A 21709-nucleotide genomic window follows, 5' to 3' on the forward strand; every position below is an offset into this window, starting at 1 on the left:
GGACACGTGCAGGGCATGCAGGTTTGTTCCGTAGATGCAGGTGTGCCGTGGTATTTGGTAGTCATGGGACGACCAGAGGCAGGGGCCATGCTGACTTCTTCACAAGACGACACCTCTGTGTAATTACAGTCATTGCCAAGTCTGGTGGTTCTTCCCCGTAATAAATGTCCTAAGGAATGACCAAATAAGGGTTATAAGACATTTTTCTTTCCACTAAACATATATTGCTCTTTTCTATCAATAAAAAAATAAATCCATAAGCAGAGCTATGCCCTCTGTTTAACGTAATTAAACTTCAAGTTCTCCTCCCTTTGCTGCTTTTTTCAGTTTTGGTTGAAGCATTTAGATAAACTTAAACTGTAATGTCTTAGTTCAGCTCTGCACCCCACCCACACCTTCATACTACCGCAGACATCCCCTTCAAATAATAACATTGTATTTACATTATCAGTTCAGCACAAAATAGAGGTAGTTTTCCATTCCCCATTGAACATTTTTAAAAGGAATTTAGAAAGGTGCGTTTTAATCATATGAGTTAGTGATATCACCAGTAAGGTTATCTGAGGCCAGGGCTTCAGGGTTGCAGCGAGCTATGATGGCACCGCCGCACTCTCGCCTGGGCAACAGGGAGAGACCCTGTCTCAGAAAACAATTTTTTTTAAAGACCTAATTATACTTTGTCACCTGCCAAAATAAACCATATATTCATTGCCCTGTTTAAACTTAGTCTAACCTGAATTCACAGATATGAAAATATACATGTTTGGAACAGCAAGAGTAGAATAAAGTGAAATTAATCTCAGTGTGTATACTCAGTGTCTATAAAATACTTCATGTGCAGACAGAAAGGACATTTGTTTTTCATTCATAAAGTCAGCAAATATTACCAAGTCTGTTCTATACAAGGCAGTCTCCAGGTTTTCCACGTTGTTCACATAGCAGTTTCTGATTTCCAGGTTTGAAGCGTACAAAGAGAAGCCGACGGTACTGTGTAGTGTAGGAGGGAAGCATTGCGTTCTCACTTGACCGAGGTGGTGAGCACTCGTGTTCACCACGAGTCTCCTTCAGCATCCGCGGAGCCAGGATCCGCGCTCATCTCCGGAGTGCACCCTGAATGTTCTCCATTTGAAAGACACCGAACTGGTAGCACTTGGACACACCCCCTTGGCCAGCAGAGGCTCTAAATATTGCTTTCTGGATAGCTCTATCCCATCTCTTACCTGTCAGGTTTCTTTATCTTACCTGTCAGATTTAGATTTTCAGATATTACCTATCAGAACAGATTTTTTTTTTTTCCCTATCTGATGTCTTCCTCTCCAGTCTCACCTCCTCAAATCCTGCTGAAATATTCTTTGAAAATTCATTTTTGTTCAGGTTTCTTCTTTCCTCACAGTCATGTAATGGCCCCTAGCCTTTGGAGGAAAACAGTTTTAGTACTGATCATGTGCTGACCTGCTTAGCTCTGAAGCCTCATCTCTTCATACAAGCCGTTCCTGGTCGTCTACACTCAGTCCACACTGGGCCATTGCTAAGTCCTCAGAGACCCAGCATTCCTTCTCCCGATGCCCTCAAGCACACTGCTGCCTTCACGTGACCTTCCTTTCATCCCCTTGGACCTGGCTGAGGCCTGGAGACGCCTTGCTGTACCATCACTTCACCTGAGCCCAGCTCAGCTCAGCACTCCCCGCACACTGTTCTGCAGTCCCCATGGGCCTGCCTGAGGCCTGGAGACACTTCCTGCACCATCACTTCACCTGAGCCCAGCCCAGCTCACAGCGCTCACCACACACTGTTCTGCTGGTCCACCTGTCTGGATGTGAACCCTCCTGCTGGTGTCTCCTCTCTGTATCCATGACTAGCAAGGCACCTGGCTTGGAGTAAGCATCCAGTAATAGATTTATTCAGTTATTAGTTGATTGGTTAATGCCTTGGTAAGGCTTACTCAAGCCATAATGATAGGTGAAAATAACATCAATAAAATACCAAATTTACCCTTGGTAAATTAATAGTTATTTTCAACAGAAAGTCAAATTGAGTCAACTATTTTTTATTCAATAAACGTCAAAAAGACTTTGGTTTATTAATTATTAATTAGGATAAATAACCAAAAATAACATGGACCTCCCCCCCATTTACAGAGGATTCGAGGCCAGGCATGGTGGCTCATATCTGTAATCCCAGCACTTTGGGAGGCTGAGATAGGTGGATCACTTGAGCCCAAGAGTTAGAGACCAGCCTGGGCAACATAGTGAGACCCCATCCTGATAGAAAACCACAGAAATTAGCTGGGCATGGTGGCACATACCTGTGGTCCCAGCTGCTCAGGAGGCTGAGGTGGGAGGATCACGTGAGCCTGGGAGATGAAGGCATGGTGAGCCAAGATCCCATCACTGCACGCCAGCCTGGGTGACAGACAGAGACCACGTCTCAAAAAAAAAAAAGAATTCAAATATTATAAAATACTTGTAACACCAAAGATCTCCTAAATGTAGTTCTACCTTTCTTCTTTATTCTAAAGACTCTTTGAGCCCCACAGAATTTTAAGGGTGCCATCATGAACATCATATTCCTAGTGCTGTTCGTTGGGACACTTTAGAATCTGTTTTCATCTCCAAGTGTGGACTGTGGGTGTTGGTGCCCAGTGGGTGGCGGTTTCCTGTCACCCACCCACCCCTCACGGGGTTCCCGTGTCCTTGTCATTGAGTACTTTGGCGCTTTCCGACTTCTGCTTTGATCAAAACGGATACCAACTGAGTGGACTTCATCTCTGAAGACAGAAGCCTAAGTCAATAATCTTTTTTTCTTTACTGAACTCTGATGGAAAACTGTCAGTTCCTAGGACTACTCTTAATTACATTTAAAAAGTTTAGAGGTAAACGTTAATAGTCTTGTATTTAATCTATTTAAAGCAAAAAGCGATTTTACATGTTCTAAAGGAGTATAATTTTCATCGGTCATCTTTTTTAAAAAAAAATACAGTTAAACTTCCTTGTTTTCAGACATTTTCTTCTCATTTATAAGCTGTTTGATATATTAGAGTCAGTGCTGTAAAACCATTTGTACAATGCTTTAGACATTTGGTTATAGTTTCTTGGCCTGCCAAGCATTTTCCAATAAAGCTAGATTTTGGCTCAAATGGTCTTAAATGTGAAATTTATTAACTTCAAGATGACCCATGGCCTACATATTTTCTTCATTGCATGTCTTATCTGCTGAAGTATTTATTATGTATTAAATTGATAGCTATAAACTATGCTGTTTGGCATCAGGGTGAACTAACATACTATTGTACAAATAAACAGTCCAAGTCATTTAAAAACTTTTGGTTATGGAAATTTTCAGACATATATCCAAACAGAACAGTCTGACAAATCCAGTTGACCTGTTGGCCAACTTCAGCAGCAATCATCTCATGGCCAATCTTGTTTGCTGTGCCCTGGGCTCCCCACTACCTCTGAGATCCATTATTTTGAAGTACATCCCAGATATTAGATCATTTCATCCATACACACATAAGATAAGGACTGATTTTTTTTTTAAAGAAACATAATCATAATACCATTATTAGATCTGGAAAAAGTTAACAGTAATTCCTTAATTTTATCAGATATTTAGTCAATGTTCAAATTCTCGTAGAAGCTTTTTAGACAGTTTGTTCATATCAGGATTCAGTCAAGGTCTACACATTACTTTTGGTTGATATGTCTCTTAATTAAGAAAAATAAACCTCTCTCGAGTCACTTTTGGTGCTCAGTGAAGTGGTTGTTTCCCTGTTACCCACCATCTTTAGCTGAATCAATTGGGTTCTTTGTTCTGTAGATTTTCCCACATTCTAGATTTTTCAGATAGCTTCCTCATGGTGTCATTTAACCTGTTCCTCTGTCCCTTGTGTTTCCTATAAATTTGTGGTTAATAAGGAAGCTATCAGTTTGAGGTTTGATTTTATGTTGTTTACTTCCATCAGGAGATGCCTTATGTTTGGTTGTCTCTGTTTTTGATGATAAGATTGAAAATTGAGTTCAAGTGTTATCAGCTTGGTATACCTTTAAAAGTTCACCATAAACTTTTCATCTTAATGGTTATAGCACCATTGGTAATTGTTTTCATAATCTATTTCTTATTAGAAATTGAAAATAAGAATTGTTAGCTGGAACACTAAATAAATTTTTTTCATTAAGCTCTGAAGTACACAGGAGGGGCAGGATAGATGCCTGATTAGTTAGCAGTTTGCAGAATGAGTTGGTTTCCTAGTATTTCTCAAAGGTCATTACTAAAGTATTTTTTATTTTTTGATTACCTTTATGAAGTCATGATGTGAACATAATTTGATAAGCTTCAATTCATTGTAGTAGGTTTTTTGGTTTTTTTTAGATTTAGTTGTGCCCCCTTTGGGGGAGTCTCTTCAAGTGGGCCCTGGGTCCTGACAGTACAGCCGTGCCGTGGGGTGCCATGTTCCACATTCATGGTGGTTTCCTTGCCTCAGTAGAATCAGCTGTTGGGAGGAATTGACGGAATATGAAGTATGAACATCTTCCTCTCTTTTATTTCTTTCCACACTGTGTCTCTGTCCACTCCTACCCCCTGGCTTTTTCTAACCCCATAGATCTCGTTCAGTCTCACCCCAAAGTCAGTTCTACAGCTGGATGGACTGTAGCAGCAACAGTCATGGTACCTGGTGCTTCTCATATTCCAGCAGCACCATCGCCTCCATTCAGAAGTCATTGCCAACTGGACCCGCTCCTGCCAGGCAGGTGAGAAAGGCTGCCTCCCTACCCTCAACCAACGTGGTCTCTCCATCAGTGAGGCATTGGGGAAGGTGTGCGTGTTCCTTCTGTCATATTCTATATCTGTACTAGGAACTCTGAGAATTTAGACTTCTTCTAAGGTGCTGTGGAAAGCGTTAGGGATTTTTTCTCACTTGACCTGGTTTTTATCTCATTATAGAGGGACTGTTTCCAAAACTCATTTACACGCTTCACAACTGTGCGTCCTGTGGTAAACAGATAGTGACAGAACTTGCATAGATGCTACCGTCTTGGCATCCTCTTCCCCCATCCCAGCTATTATTTCCTCCTGGTGTTGGCTACATTTGGTGTGAATGTTAGCCCTGAATTTGTTGCTTTTCTTAAACAATTGGGACGTTGGAAAACCTGCCTTTGTTTTGATCCCTTGGCTTCAGGCCTGCCCTGCAGAGCCAGGGAAGCCTCTGGTGTCTGCACACATGATGACCAAGCTCAGCCAGCTGTGCCCCACAGCTCTGTTGGGCTGGGGCTAGGGGTCCAGTGATGGGACTAGATAAGCTAGCTCTGTGCGCGGGAACGTTGAAAGCTGACAGTGAGCGCTGCCATTTGGATGGTCTTCATATACGCGCAGCCTAGCAGCTGTCTTCCCTCCACTCCAGTGCCGCCCCAGAATCAGAGCCTTAGTTCACAGTTAGAAATGTGTATTCTCCTCGCATTAGGAACAAAGATGGCCTGCTGGAACAAAACCAGTTGATTAACTTTAATGTATTTGCACGCTGCAGTAAGGTGAGATTTAATGAAACACTTTCAGGGTTGTCTCAGTATTTGGATGGGTGGAGTGCACTGGACTAGTGGAGGGTTATAGACAGTTCCAAATTATTCCTTTGAACTGGAAAACTGTGAAAAATGTTGTGCTTTCCCAGTTGTTTATAACATGCATCACAGTAGACAGCTGAGGCTCAGATGATTTCCAAATGTTACAGTTGGACTTCCTAGCAAACTAAGTCACCATATGCCGTGGTGGTTTAGTCACCAGTTAACAGAATCTGAGGGATTAAATCACAATGGTGAACCTAAGGACAGGCAAGTTTCCTAAAGGAAGCCCCCGGGAGCCACGCTGTGCTCCCTGCAGACACCCACCGGCTGTGTGTATCTCTCCTTTGTTGTTGGAAATCGTATAGTTACAGTCATTCTGGCTCCTTGCTCCCTCCCAGGAGCGCGATGTGCCCTGGCACCCTGGCACCCTGGAGCCACACAGCTGCATTCAGCCCTGAACCTGCTGCCTGTGCTCAGGACGTCAGGGCATCGGTCCCAGGGTACGCTTGCCTCCCGCTGTGGTGCCGACATTCTAAGGACTGTAAAGAGACCAACAGCGATGGCAGGAAGACCAGGGGACAGACAGGGAGGACAGAAGACTGTGTGGACAGGACGGAAAGATGTTAAGACATGAATTTTTTTTCATCTATTTTCATTTACCTTCAATGCCCACGTTTCCTAACCTACCTTCCTGGTTTTGTTTGCCTGTTGGTTTTTTCAGTGTCTGTTTTTCTCTGTTTCTGGGGTAGGGTGAGGTGGAGTGGGGGGTAAATGAGTTGTAGTTCTTAATTGCCAACCTGGGGCAAGGGAAAAGTAATTCTTAGAGCTCAACTGAAAAATGTGCCTTCCAAGTGTTCTTGCTGTTATACCATAGCAATGTTATAAATTTGTTTCTGGCATGATATGCTATAAAAGCCAAAATCTTTATAGTTTCATCAAAGGCAACATCATTCGAATGCCTCTATTATGGCTAGAACTGAAAGCAGTTTTAAGAACTGTTCGTTTAGAGTGAAGCCACCAGCACCTAACTTTTTCTTTTAAGCTGTTGACATGCACTGATCTGGTCACTGGCTTCCGGAACTTCATTGAGAACTCCTCTGCCCTCAGAGGGCCCTGCCTCCCTGGCTCCCTCCTCCCTTCCGACTCCACCCTCCTTCCCTCCTCCTGGGACATCACAGGCCTGACCCAGGGCACCTGCTGGTTCTCTGTCCTTTGGGCTCCTGCCCCACACATCTGCCTGTGGTGTGTGCTCCTCCCCTGGCCTCTGCGTCCCTTGGGCTTCTCTCACAGACGTCTGCCCCAGGTGCGACCCCCCTGGCCTCCCTGGAGCCCAGAGCAGCTGTGTCTTCACAGCCCTCACCCTGCAGCTCCTGAGAAAGCCTCACATGCACACCAGGGGCTCCAAACCACATGCTCAGGGCATGGGAAGGTGGGAGCAGCGCATGGATTTACTCATTTTAGTAGAAAATGAGCATCTGATAGAATTTGTTAAGAAAGTTAAACCACAGAGCAACTCTATGTTTCCTGTTTTGTACTCTGAGGTCAGAAATGCCATCTCTGTGACTTTCTCCCAAAACCAGGATAGAACCTTGAAGATAAAAGGTACTTGGTAAATATTGGGTAATCGTCTCCAATTTTCTTAACCACCTTCTCTTAGTAAGCAGCAAAAACAAACCCCAAAATACTTACAGGGCAGCGTAGTAGTAGTAAATAGTTACTAGTTATTCTACACCTTCAAGGTGGAAAAATTTTGAGTGTTTATTGAAATCGACTTGAACATTTCCTAAGAGACCACAGTAAAAGGGTTCTTACCGGCCTGAAAGAGGCTGAGAAGACCTGTCATACCCCTTTCTTTGACAGTCGGAAACTGAAGTCCAGGTGAAACATTGTCTAAAGCCGTCAGAGAGCATTTGGTTGACAAAACTGGGACTTCTGCCTCTGCCTCCTGACACTTTTCAAAAATACATCATTTTTCAGCAAGCTCATCAATGTGCTTAAACTCTACATTGTATAAAGAGTCTAAAAATAGTACAATTCACGTAAAAAGCTCAGTTTGTGGCAGATTTTTAAGTGTGTGGAGCAAGAAACATCAACAAAGCAGCTGATGCCTGTGGGAGCAAATTCGAGACGATGGTATTAAAATCTTTATACTGCAGCGGAGATTTAATGGAGTCTTAGATTCTTTTTGGATCAATTTACTCCCATTTTCTCATAATATCACCTAGTGATAATCAAAATGTTTGAGTGACAACCAGAGTAAATTCATAAATATAATATATCTGAAAACCCATTTTTCTTTTTTTGAAATTGCTGTCCTTTCTGGTTGCAAATGGTATGACAGTCTACGATTACAGCAATAAGGACTTGGAGAATTATACACAGAATGCACATCGCTTTTATCTAGTTTGTGTATTGAAGGAATTTAATAAGAGGTTTTATGAAATCACAAAAGCTGCCTTCATGGACTTTAAATGTGATGGATATGAAAGAAGCGAATATTCTTGTGCTCCACGGTTGGGTTGTATTAATGAAAAGAAAAATTGGTGTGTGTGCTTGGACTTTTCTTCCTTCTCATTTTCCTCCTTGGTTTGTACTGTGGCTTCCTTTTTCATGTTCTGCTACAAGGAAAACAGGTTCGGCAGATCATTTTGTTTCACTGGAGCTGTGCTGCTTGTGGACACCGGGCCGTGGGCAGCAGCACGGCACGTAAACCGTGGGTGACCACGCCGTGCCCGTGGTTCGCCATGTTTGTGGACGCCGGGCCGTGGGCAGCAGCACGGCACGTAAACCGTGGGTGACCACGCCGTGCCCGTGGTTCGCCATGTTTGTGGACGCCGGGCCGTGGGCAGCAGCACGGCACGTGAACCGTGGGTGACCACGCCGTGCCCGTGGTTCGCCATGTTTGTGGACGCCGGGCCGTGGGCAGCAGCACGGCACGTGAACCGTGGGTGACCACGCCGTGCCCGTGGTTCGCCATGTTTGTGGACGCCGGGCCGTGGGCAGCAGCACGGCACGTGAACCGTGGGTGACCACGCCGTGCCCGTGGTTCGCCATGTTTGTGGACGCCGGGCCGTGGGCAGCAGCACGGCACGTGAACCGTGGGTGACCACGCCGTGCCCGTGGTTCGCCATGTTTGTGGACGCCGGGCCGTGGGCAGCAGCACGGCACGTGAACCGTGGGTGACCACGCCGTGCCCGTGGTTCGCCATGTTTGTGGACGCCGGGCCGTGGGCAGCAGCACGGCACGTGAACTGTGGGTGACCACGCTGTGCCCGTGGTTCGCCATGTTTGTGGACACTGGGTGGCCCGGCTCTTCCCCGCGGGGACTGGAGCACACTGAAGAGAACACACATGCAGTGGCCCAGCTCCATTCCAGCCTGTACCCAGGAGAGTGAGTGTTTCTGCCACCGAAAGACAGCAGCAGCTGTATTCACAACAGCTCTGCTGGAAATACCTGAAAATGGGAGCTGGACACACAGAGTCGTGGAGCTGGCCTATTTTGTGGGGTTTAAACATCCATTGGTGAAGATAAAATGCCAGATGACATGTTGCTTTGGTTCATATTGCAAACCTGATGGATTGATTTGGGTATTTCATTTGGTCCATTTTCAAATGAAGATACTTTACAGTTTACTTACTGTTTTCACATACATTCTTGTATTTTCTCTTCACACCAGCCGTGTTGGGGTTAGATACCGTTTTCCCCATGTGGCAAATTTTTAGAATTTGGAGAATCAGGAAAGGCGGTGTAACTGGCTCAAGTAAGAGAGCTAGGCCCAACTTTTCCTCTCCAGTTCTAACTTTATCACTCTTGCCCAGAAACATACATACAGGGCATGGGTCAGAGCACAGGGCTAACAATACGGTGTCATTTTGTGTATCTTAATATCTGTAAATACAATAGACCCTTGTACAACAGGTGGTTGGGGTGACCACCTCCCGTACAGTCTAAAATCTTTGTTTAACTTTTGACACCCCCAAAATGTAACTAGGAGTAGCCTGCTGTTGCCCAGACAACTTACTAAATAACGTAAACAGTCTGTTACATATTTTATGTATATACTGTATTCTGTATTCTTAAGGTAAGCTAGAGAAAAGAAAATGCTACTAAGAAAATCGTAAGAAAGGAAAATACATTTACTACTCATGAAGTAGAAGTGGATCATCATAAAGGTTTTCATCCTCGTCGCCTTCACCTTGAGTAGACTGAGGAGGAAGAGGAGGGTCGGGGTTAGTTTTGCTGTGTCAGGGGCAGCAGAGGCATGAGAAAACCCACATAGGGGTGGGCCCACGCAGTTCAAACCCGTGTTGTTCATGGACCAACTGGAAATGAGTTTGCAAAGTACTGTGGGTCTTCCTTGGTCCCAGGTGCTGTGAACAGAGCTGAGAAGGGGCTCAAGGACCATGATCTGGTGGCCCTCCCCTGCTGACAAAAGGACAGTGGCTTCACCCTGAGGAAGAAGACAGTGTGTGTATGTGCACCTTGCCCTTCTGACAAACACTGACCCGTGAGGGAGAGTTTCCAAGTATGGCAAAACTGTTAATGAACGATAAAGATCCCAGGAAGAGAAGAGTAAAGGGGTTACACTTATTTTTGGATAAAGGATCTGCACAGCAGTGTACCAGGCACTAAGCAGCCAGTTTAGTGGAGTGAAGCAAGTAAGCATTGATGCTGAAGATGGAAGAACAGATGAGTAATTGCTAATAAAAATCTCAAGAGAAATAATAAGCAACGTGGAATTCAGTATTTGAATGAGATTTTCTTAGAAAAAGAAACAAATCTATGAAATGAGGCACTGTTCCTGCCCTTGCTGCCCTGAGCCTGTGTGCCTCGTTGGTGGCGTCCTTGGAGTGCACTGTAAGCTGGCATTGCAGCTTCAGAAACACAGGCCCCTGCACCCCTAAAAGTGGGCGGCTTGCCCAGCTGGGGCTGGGTTCAGTTCTGACGCCCCCGTCCGGCCCTCTCTTGGCCTCACACTTCAATGTCATTAGTCCCAACAGGGTGCAAAGCCAGTGTTTTGTTGTTTTAGTCATCTAAACAGATTTGTGGCATGTTCAAAAATTAGTCTTCGAAAAGATACGCATTTCTGCCTAGATTTCTTACTCTGTAAAGGGGACTTTAAAATCCCAGTTAGCACTTGGCTTTTTAGCAATTGGGTTTTCGTAGATTTTTTTTTTTTTTTGCCTTCCATTTTATTGTTACTCAAAATCGTTTTGAATTTCAAGGTGTTTTCTTTTTGGAAGGTTTTATGGCTATTTCTTTAATTGCATATGGAGCCCTGTATTGAGAGTGGGGGCTGTGCCCTGTTACTTCTTTCCTGTGCTCCACGGTAATGACTGCAGTCAAAGGCATGCCGTAGCCGCTCGGCAGCAGTCATGGTGCTGCCCGGCGTTTTGCACCATCTCGCGTGCCAGGCCGTGGCAGGAGCCCTTCCCAGTGTTCGCTCATCTGGTCACGGGGACCCCACTGCAAAACGAGGGGCCAGGAGCCCAGCCTGCTTCCAGGCCTGCCTCTCTCATGGCGTTCCTTGGTTTTGATCTCAGCTCATTAAAATCTTTAAAAACAAAGAACAAAACACCTTCTTGAAACTGTGAAAATCGAACAGTTAACCCAAGCCAGTTGATGAAGTAGATGTCCAAAAGTAACACCTCACAGTATGAAACAAGCACATTCATCTGCATATGTAGAATGAATCCCATTTTCTTGTCACTTTCACTTTTCTAACTGAAGTTTCCTTGTAATGAAAAAAAAATTTCTAACAAAAAACTAAATTGAAACAAATGGTTTAATTTGTCAGTTTATATTAAGTTAATTAACTTTCTACCTTTATGTCTAAAATTCAGTGTATCAAGTTTGTGAAACGTGTTCTATGCTAAATGTATAATGAGTTCTGTAACATCTTATATTAGGATAATTCATGGTCTATTTTACGCATCAGACTTTAAATTTTGAAATGAGGGGAGAGTTTTTTCCACTTGCTTGTATTTGAGTCTTGAAAGCTGTTTTGTCTATGAAGTTTATGCATCTAAAGTCTTACGAATATAAAGTCTTTCTTACAGATGGGAAAAAAATAAGCCATGTAACCATTTCACTGTTATTTTCACTGTTGGCAGCGTTTTCTCTTTTCTCAAGGAAAGAGTTTTCCTATTTAGATTGATCATATTGATCAGTAGGAGATCCTACTGATGAAAGCAATGGAAAAAAAAAAAAAAATCCTGGGATAGAAAATAGAAAGCAGAAGGGGGTGAAGGTACCATTTATGTGCTTCATAGGAAGCGTGTCCTTTCCTCGCATCGCCCTTGACAAAATCCGCTGTAGGACAGAAGACATTCATCCATTTGGGAATGAGGGCACCAACACCTGAAGAAGACCTGGAACTGAAAACTCTTTCTTTATACCAAGAGCTGATTTTGCTGCAGAATGATTAGGACTTTCTCTCTGTTCTACTAATAGTGATACAGTTTCTGGTTATCTTTTTTTTTTTTTTAATTAGGCAGTAATTTCAGTAATGTGTGTTCAGAGTATAATTGAATAGATAATTTACTTGAAAAAAATACACCAAAGTTTTTTCATGTAGTGTTTCAGTTTGACAATAAAAAAAAGTACATTGTGGGATATTTATAGTATTTTTGAATCTATTTTTACCAGTAGACTGGGAGTGATAACTGATTTGGGGCATAGGGGTTAAAAACAGGAAATGTGGTTTCTACAGTAGGTAGTGTCTCCAGAGTTTCCAGGGTTGATTTCTTGTAGTATTGTCTGAAGAGTGTTATGCATCAAAACAACATTAGGCTGATACCTTGAAATCCGCCTGTGTTTAAAGGAGCCGTCTTTCCAATTATGACAGGAAGTGCTTCATGGAAAAGTTTGCATTCTTGGTATAAGTTAAGATGGCATAGCAGTTGTTTTCTGTAGTTACAGCACGTTCTTCCTCTCCAACACTTTTCAGACGCTATATAGAGTAAATCTGGTATAACTTTTAGTAAGTTTCCTTCAATTTTTGTATTAAAATTTTATTTTCATGAAAAGTTTTGTCAAATAGCTGTTTAAGAATGTTTTAAAATAGACTGTCATAGCTGAGGAGAAGCGTATATTAGGAATACTATTAATTACAATAATTAGAGAATCCAAGTTAAGAGAATCAAAAGGCATGAGGAAATAAATTGGAGTATAATTTTGTGTGGCCTTTTGTATGATAAGTTGGCAGAATCCATGAAAACTGAATAGCTTGAATACCTTTGCACTCAGCAATTCCACTTCTGGGAAGATATCTTACATAAACTGTTGTATTAGAATCCAAGAATCTGTGTTCATTGCAGCATTATTTATGGGGGTTAATTAAAAGGCAACATGAGTGCCCCATAGTAGGCGAATGGTCAGATAGATAATGATACATCCATGCAGGAATACTAAGCAGCCATCAAAAATTATCAGGTAGATACAAACAGCCTGTTTGCTCTTCAGTGCATACTGTTGAAGTCAAAGACCTTAACAGACAACTTACCGAAGTAAATATGCAGATGGAAAATAAGCGTATGAAAAGATGTTCAACATTGTGTGTCATTAGGGAATTGCAAATTAAAACAACAGAAGATACCACTGCACACCTATTAGAATGGCCAAAATCCAGAACACTGAGAACACCAAATGCTGGTGAGGATGGGGAGCACCAGGATCTCTCCTTCCTCTCCAGCACTTGGAGATGGGACTGGCACTGCCACCATCACTGCTAGTGGGACTGCAGAATTACCCAGCCAGTGTGGAAGACAGTTTGGCAGCCTCTTATGAAGCTAAACAAACTCTTGACCATATAATCCATGAACGACACTACGTGGCATTTAGCCAAGAGAGTGGAACAGTTACATCCACACAAAAACCTGCACACCAATGCTTGTAGCAATCTTATTCATAATTGCCAAAACTTGGAAGCAACCAAGTAATCCTTCAGGAGGTGAGTAAATGTGTTATGGTCCCTCCGGAAAATGAGTATTACTCAGCACGAAGATGAAATGAGCAAGACATGGAAGGAACCTTAAATGCATATTACCAAGTGAAATAAGATAAACTGAAAAGAATGCGTATTGTGTGATTCCAACTGTCTGACATTCTGGAAGAGGAGAAACTACGGAGAGAGTAAAAAGATCATCAGTTGTCAGGGGTTACTGGTGAAGGAGGGAGCACAGAGGAATTTTAGGGCAGTGACACTGCTCCGCGTGTGTTCCTGTGATGGTTGGCACCTGTCATTATAGATCTGTCCGGACCGATAGCATGTACACCACCAAGAGTGACCCTCATGTAAACTGTGGAATTTGGGTAGTAATGGCGTGTGTCCGTGTAGGTCTGTCGACTGTAGCAAGTGCCCCACTCTGGTGGGATGTCGACAGCTGGGGAGGCCATGGGTCTGTGCTGGCGGGCGGGGCGGCGTCTGTGAGATCTCTGCCTCTTCTGCTCAGTTCTGCTGTGAAACTAAAACTGCTCTAAAGAGTACAGTCAGTTAAAAAATTGTTACAGATTACAGAATGAAATTTAGCAAGATTCAAGAAGAGAATGTAACATCTTGTGTTGTAGGAAAAAAATTATATTCATAGGAAAAGATCTGGACGAACATACACTAACCTGTCAATAGTGGTTATTCCTAAGAAGGATGAAAGAGGAGTTTATTGGGCTTTTATTCTTATATAATAATAATAAACCGTGTTCTTTACAGTGAGCATTTAACTACTTAATTTTCCAAATAAAAAATTATGGGTAAAGACTTGGTGAATCCAAAGTGTTCAGTATTTTATTCTTTAATGTGGACCTTCTCGATTGAGGTTTCTCCACATTATTTAGAAGAAGAAGAATCCCGTCTGCCTGTAGAACGCTTTTTATTTTGCAAAGCATTTTCCCATAAAGAAAATCAGAAGCTCAGATTAACTGAGTTTCCAGCTAAGATTTAAATCCAGGTCATCCCAGTACACAGCTGAACATTATGTCGCATCAGTTACTGCTGGGGGTTATTCCCAGGAGATCAGCACGACAGGAACGCTGGCATCCACATGCAGAGGGGATCATTTTTTCATGAGCGACACTGAGGATTCTCATCAAGCAAAAGCCCTCTCTCTGTCATATAAGCTTTACTGTTTGCCTGAACAGTTGTATTTCATGCATTTGCTTTCTTGCACTGTTTAAAGTCAGTGTAAGGTTCTTGTCTCCCGTGTGCAAAATGGTCATTTGTCGTATTAAACTTGGGTGTGTCCCTACTAGAGTGCAAGCCCTGTGAGCAGAGGAGCTGTGTGTGTGTGTGTGTGTGTGTGTGTGTGTGTGTGTGTGTGGTCACTGCTATATCCCCAGCCTCTGGAATAGTGTCCTGCATGTAATGACAATGGACCCTCAATAAATATTTTTAATAGTGTGCCAGTTTGCCTGTTCCAAAATCGGGTGGCCTTCCTATATGATTAAAAGAGGAAGCTGACAAATATACCAAGAAAGAAGGCTGCTCTGCTGTTCTGATGCGTGAAAACAAGATCTTCACTGTTGGGGAACAAGCTGGGTTACACCGGCCGGCTTACAGGAAGCAGCCTACAAGTTCTTGCTCAGTGGAGATGAGCCTTGTTTTCTCCATGGGGAATTTCCACACTGGGCCACTAGATTAATTGCTAAGTGGTAGTCTAGGTTGACACTGTGTGGGTGGGGACACTTCTTGTCAAATATCATGACACATTCTAATTTCATATTCAGACAGTGGAGGAGATACATGTTGTAAATGCTTAGAAGCTGTTTCTCATTCCCTCACTTAAATAACATGGAAAGTTGTGGGGGTTTGTTGAAGGGGAACCTTTTTAAAAACAATACTTATTACTGCACCATAATAATGTAGCCTTTAATTCCAAGGAGCAAGTCAGTTTGCCTTATTTTTCTTGGCACACTGTCCACATTGATGGTCCCTTCCCTAATATTGTGTGCACCATAAATGTGGCATTTTATGGCCCACTGTTGTTGGAGCACGAACTAAAACTCAGATTTCCTTGCACGCTTATGTGTTCACTCTGTCCTCATATATCTGGGCATCTTCCTAATATCCAGCACGTGGGCAGCATTCAGCAAATACCTAATGACATTATTTCAGTATATTGCTAGAAAAATAAAGCATATTTTGGAAAGCAAAGAGATTAAGCCTCAGCAATATTCTATTCTACTGTACTTTATTCAAATTATATTTTTCAGTTGGATCCTGATACTCAAAAGGACTGTCTTTGTTTTCCAAAATCCTGTGAGAAGCGAGATTGTATGCTTTTCCAAGGAATGCGTTTCCAAGGAATACCTTCTTTCCATGTGTGCTGAGGCACTCGCTTTTAGTAGACGACTCAGATCTCTTCTGACTTGAGCATTATAGAATTCTACATATATTGAGGTTTTTCTCTGATGTATTTGTTCCCTCATTCATTCACTTATCAGCTGCGTAAGTCTGCAGAACTTAGTAGTGAGCAAGACAGACATGGCCTTTGCCTGCCTTTGTTTGTCATTCGTGGATACTTTCGAACACCTTGTGCCATCTATGTGCCAACCACTGTGATGGGAGCTGAGGCTGCGATGAGGAGAACGGCAGATGATCCCTGTGCCGTGGAGTGCACCGTCCAATGGGGAGACAGATGTTAACTGAGCGATCGCACAGATGGCTGCAGAGCTGCCCCAGTGGGACCGGGGACACGGTGCCCGCGAGGACGGCGGTGGGTCCGGGCAGCACCTGGGGGTGCAGAGTGCAGTGGGGCCGGGCCATCCTAACACCTCCCATTTGTTGACTGCCCGCTGTCTGGGAGATGCCTCCCTCGCCTCTTAAAAACATGATTCCACTTAATAAATGTTGTCTCTGTTTTATAAAAGAGAAAGCCACAAGTCAGAGCAGTTCAGGAACTTGCCCCCAGGTGACTCCTCAGTAAGTCACATGAGTGTCTGAGGCCCAGTCTAATTCTGTGTCCCCTGGTCCTCTTCAATCAGGCCATGCCTCAGATGTCCCCACAGAAGCAAAGTCTTCCCCAGCCATCGCTGGCATCTGACACTGAGCCATCCTCAACACCAGTGCAAAGTGCGGCAAAAGAGTTGAACTGAAATTCTAACTTCCAAGGACTCTGTGTAACCAGCAAAATGAGGAGTCCTGTGAAGGACAGATATTTCCGGTTCCAGCACACCACAGTCATGTTTCATGTTGTGTTCATGTTTTTTTGTTTTGTTTTGTTTTTGCCGTTGTTATGTTCCTATATGCAAACTCCACTGTTAGCCATTCCTTGTACCACTCAAAAGATTAATGTACAGCTAGGGTCTGCAGCAGCTACATGACAGTCATGGCGGGACCATTGTCCAAACTTACATACCGGGTGTTTCCGAAAGAGAAATCAGCATGCTTTTTCTAGTCATTATCCTTTTTAGTCAACTGTTATGTCTTTAATTTTAAAGTAACACCTGAAATATGTATACCACTTTAGAATTGACAAGATGCTCCTCCCCACTGAACTGTAGGCTCTCTTAGGGTGGGGGTCCTATCTGTTTTGCTCACTTTCTTCTGTCACCACCTGTTGATGCCCAGCACACGATAGATACACAGCACGTGTTGGAAGAATGGGGGAATTGCACACGCGTGACATTTTCATAACAGCTTCGTTAGCAAAACGGGTCTCATGATCGGTCCGTTTCACGGAGCAGGCAGTTGTCTGAAAGGTACACTCAGTTGTGGAAGGTCATACGATTGGTGTATAGGTTAGCCGAAAATTCCATCTCAAGTGTTCTTTCTGTCACCTCAATAAACTTAAAAGGAATTATCCACCATTAGTAATAGTGACACTAGAATACAATTCATTGGGAAGAGAACATACACCACCAAAATTAATCGCAGTGTGGTCCCTCTGTCCCTGTCACTAAGTTCTGTCACCAAAAATCAGATTCTGCTCCTGCCGCCAGGAGCCACAACTGAGGTCCTTTGAAACTCATCCCACACGTTGCTCTGCCACCACTGGGAGGCCTCAGCCGCATCCATAACAGATGCACACACAGCCCCTCTCTGACAGCCTCTGCCTTACCTTCTCCATCTGACCTCCCGTTTAAGGAAGAGACTGCGAGGCCACAGGCGAACCCCACGTCGCCTTCCCAGCCCCTGCCTGGTCTGGCTCTCCTCTGAACGTTTGGATTCCACGCCTTTGCCCTGGCGTCCCTCCCCTCCCTCTGCCCAGTCAGGAAAGCACATGGCTGCTGCTTGCCCACGGTGTTGGCCGTCAGAGCCGCATGGAGCCAACGAGCCAGGCCACCCCGGCGCCTGTCCCGGCACTAGCTTCTTTGGACACAGGTGTTGGAAAGAGCTGACATCCTCCCACAGACAGACTTGGGATAACATTTTAAAACAGAAAACAAGCAATTGGAAGTGAGTGCTTTATGGGGGTAAAAGTCTTACTTGGACCCAAGAGCCCATAAGACAGGCCGGGGAGGAAGGCGAGGGTGCGGGCCTGCTGCTTGGCTGGTCTCTCCCTAGGCCAACACCCAGCTGTGGCCGGAGTGAAGAGAGAAAGGAAGCAAAATTCTGAACGAGGAAGACCACAGAGATCTCACCGGTTTCCCAGACACGGACGCTGTCTGGTCTCTAGGCCCTTTGCCCTTTCTCCGTTCCTATCCGGTACTACTCTGTAACCATTTAAGGACTTCACAAAATAAAAGGAGCAACCAAACATTTAACACATTATTTTAAATTGGAGTATAAATTTTTTTATGTTTGGTTTTTGTGGGTTCATAGTAGGTGTATACACTTGGGGGTTACAAGAGATATTTTGATACAGGCTTGCAAATGCGTAATAATCACATCAGGGTAAATGGGGCAAAGATTTTTTCACAACATGAAATTCTTTCATATGACCATCCTGCATATATCGGCAGGTCAAACTTGTAATAACTAAGCGCTTTGGGGTCTTACATATATTGGAGATACGTACGTGTTCTACTTGGAGCACCTCTGCCGTGTGCCTGCTGGCGTCCTCCATGTAGTAGGATCTCAATAAATTTATGTTCATTGAATGAATGAGAACTTGTAGCCTTTCCCTTAGAATTAACAATTTTAGCCCAATCGGTAATAAAAAAAGTACTTGCTCCTGTGTTTAATTCAGTGATTAGCTTTTTGGAGAGAGACAATCAATGATTTATTTTTATATTAAAGTTTTTGTTACCAAAAGTTACAATAGCAGCACAGGCACTGCCCTGGGAGGTTCTGAGAGCAGCGCATGGAGCTCCGCCTCGCGCCCGCCCTTTCCAACGCATCCAGTCACATGCTGTCTCTTTGAACCTCACTGGCCTGATGTGTGGTTTGACTAGCGGCACCATTTCCTGTCCACCCCAGGACCACACTTTTTTCCCTTCTCTTTTTCCAACATTACCCATTATTTGTATGAAGCAGTCATTTGGTTTTTTGTGTGTGAGGGGAAAGAAGGAAAATTATTTCCTTTATTTTTTTCATTCGGAAAGATAAAATCTCCTAGAAATACAAAAGTTCTTTCTTGTCCAAGGTTAAGTCTTTGAGCTCCTTATATTATCCATGTGAAACCTGTGGTCAACCCAAGATAGGAAACTTGCTTTTTTCTTCTTCTTTTTTCGAATTTTCTGTACACAAAAATATGGTTCTTTTGGTTCAAAGTGTCCTGTGCCTTTATTCTTCCCATTCATAGCTTTGTCTCCAGCATTGCAATGAGTAATTCACACTCACCTCTTTTACAGGGTGTCTTATTGGCAGTGCTCAGGCTGGTGGGGCCTTGCCAGGAAGTGTTGATGCTGTCGGGTCCGGGTGGGAGCTGAGTTCGCGGCAAGCTGTCACTGAGCATGTGACACTGCCTGGCTTCACTGCCTGGCTTCACTCTAATTTTCTGCTTTTTAGTCAGCACTCTGGCCCCACTCTTTTCTTTTACACTGAGGAATTTCAGAAGTTAAAACACTGCCCTCGCATTTCCAGTCATCCTTGCACTGCAGCCCATCGTTAGAGCCCAGATCCCGACGCTTGTTCTTGCAGGAGTGTTGGCAGCACGCCGGCTCTCACTGAGGGCAGAGGCTGTGAGTTTTTTTCTGTTCCTTAGAGCATGGAAAATAGAAGCCTGCTATTGTGCTTCGATTTTCAGTAAGTACGCATGTTACCTGTGTGTCTACATGAGCTGGTCCTCCATGGCGAGTGGCTTAGAGACTCTAGACCTGAGCACGTTGATCTCAGCCCCGGGTGGGGCTGCCCAGGGGGTTTGAGCAGCGCAGGCCAGGCCCTGGTGCCCCGACAGCAGGACAGCAGTGGGAGCAGTCTGGGCACACCTGGGGGTGTGGCTCTCCTCCTGCGGGAAGAAAGCTTCCTGGTCTCCAGCACGAGTTCATTTATTTCACTTTCACTTACATCAGGCTCCTTCTGTTCTCTCCTACCTCCCAGGTAAGACTTCTTACCTTGCAGTTATCCTTTTTCTCAGGAAGAATCCGTTTATTTCTGGATTATATTGAATGACTCTCCACTCAGCCGTCTCAGCAAAATAGACTTAATAACACCTGAACCTTCATATACGTGTGTGTATATATATATATATAAATATGTGTATACGAAATTGGCTTCTCAAAAGAAAAAGTGTGCTTATTTATATACCACAGTATGTGACAGAATCAAAACCTGATTCTATATTTAGAATAAGCAAATGCCTGTTCAGAAGGTTGATTGTAGTTCTTGATCTCTATCTCAACTTTCCCAACTAACCAGTAGCGTGGATGAGACTCTGGGAGAACATTTTCCTTAGTGTTGTTACTGTGAACATCCATGCTTTTCCAGTGCAGAATGTTCCCTGTTCTACAGAGAAGATGTTCTCAGTGTGTACAGCTCTAGAAGGCATTGTGGAATCTCCCACTTCAAGGGAAAGAAATTGTTTTGGAAACACAATAAAACAGTATTTTGTTTTTATGGGTTTTTTTTCCTGCAAAATGATGATAATGAAATCTCTTGGTGAACCCCAAGAATGCCAGGACCCAGGGCACGCAACCCCTTTAATCCTCACTGCAGCCGCCAAGGGTGGGACAATTATGATCTCACGTGATAGAGGAGAAAACTGAGGCTCACAGCCTTCCTGCCAAAAGTCACAGCTATAGCAGGTGTCGAAACTGGGGTTTGGTCCCCAGCAGTCCGACCTCAGAACCCGCATTCTTAAATTTTGTGTGTGCCTCTGCTTTTGAGCAAACTGAGGCTCATTCATTCTCTACCTAAAATCTGATACTTTATTTTGTCCAGCCTTTAACTTGCTTTACAGAATCAAATTCAGTGTGGTTTTATAAGAAGTTTTTCCTAAAAGTGATTCTTTAAGATGAAAATGGTCCTTCTGCTCAATAACTTGACTTTTACCTTTGGCAATAAGATGCTATCATTGATATTTACTGTGCATTTTATAAGCATTGTTAACACCCTCTGTATTTTGTTACTGCTTATACTGTGTGTGTGTGTTTTATAGCGTGTGTATACACACACACACATGTTTTACCATACATGTTTTACAGTGTGTGTATATATATGTTTTACAGTATATATAGATACATATCTATATATATTCTGTGTGTGAAGAAATTGAAGAACATTCTTAAATTTTCATTTTGAGGCCGACTGAGTGCCAGTTATAGAGAGCATCAACAGTGACAGAAATGAAAAACAATGCAAGAAAACTTCTCATTTCTTTTTTTTTTTTTGGCCTGTATGGAAATACTCCTTTCACCATTTGATTCTCGAAAGGAAATAGATAGTGGTGGCATTACTTTCTGTTTCTCCTCAGAAAACTCTAAGGCATGGGGTACAGCCTGCCAGCAAGGGAAGGGAACTTGTTTTATTATTAATGCCTCTTTCTCTCCTTTCTTTCAATTTCAGGTGTCAGAAACTATTTAAAAGAGGCACTGGTGAATATAATTGCCGTGCATGCAGAGGTAAGGTAATCATTAGATGTTCCTAAGAGATACGGATAACCAAAAAAAAAAAAAAAAAGATGCAAATTTGATAAAATATATGGTGGTCTTTTTTTTCCCTCAGAATGTATCTTGGGTATAGATAAGGTGCAGCTCAGCTCTTAGTTGCTCTCTCTCTCTCTCTCTCTCTCTCTCTCTCTCTCTCTCTCTCTCTCTCTCTCTCTGTTTCTCTCTCT

General features: G+C 43.4%; 1 protein-coding gene across 1 annotated transcript in view; it reads left to right on the forward strand.

Annotated features, from left to right (window-relative positions):
- The window catches only part of EXOC2 (exocyst complex component 2), a 200465-nt gene that overhangs the window by 164740 nt on the left and 14016 nt on the right, over nt 1–21709 (forward strand). Inside the window, exon 25 of the mRNA XM_011955129.1 lies at nt 21439–21494. Within this exon, the coding sequence (XP_011810519.1) occupies nt 21439–21494 (56 nt within the window). The remainder of the gene's footprint in view (nt 1–21438; nt 21495–21709) is intronic.

This window comes from Colobus angolensis, unplaced genomic scaffold, assembly GCF_000951035.1.
Source record: "Colobus angolensis palliatus isolate OR3802 unplaced genomic scaffold, Cang.pa_1.0 Scaffold396, whole genome shotgun sequence".
NCBI classification, from domain to species: domain Eukaryota; kingdom Metazoa; phylum Chordata; class Mammalia; order Primates; family Cercopithecidae; genus Colobus; species Colobus angolensis.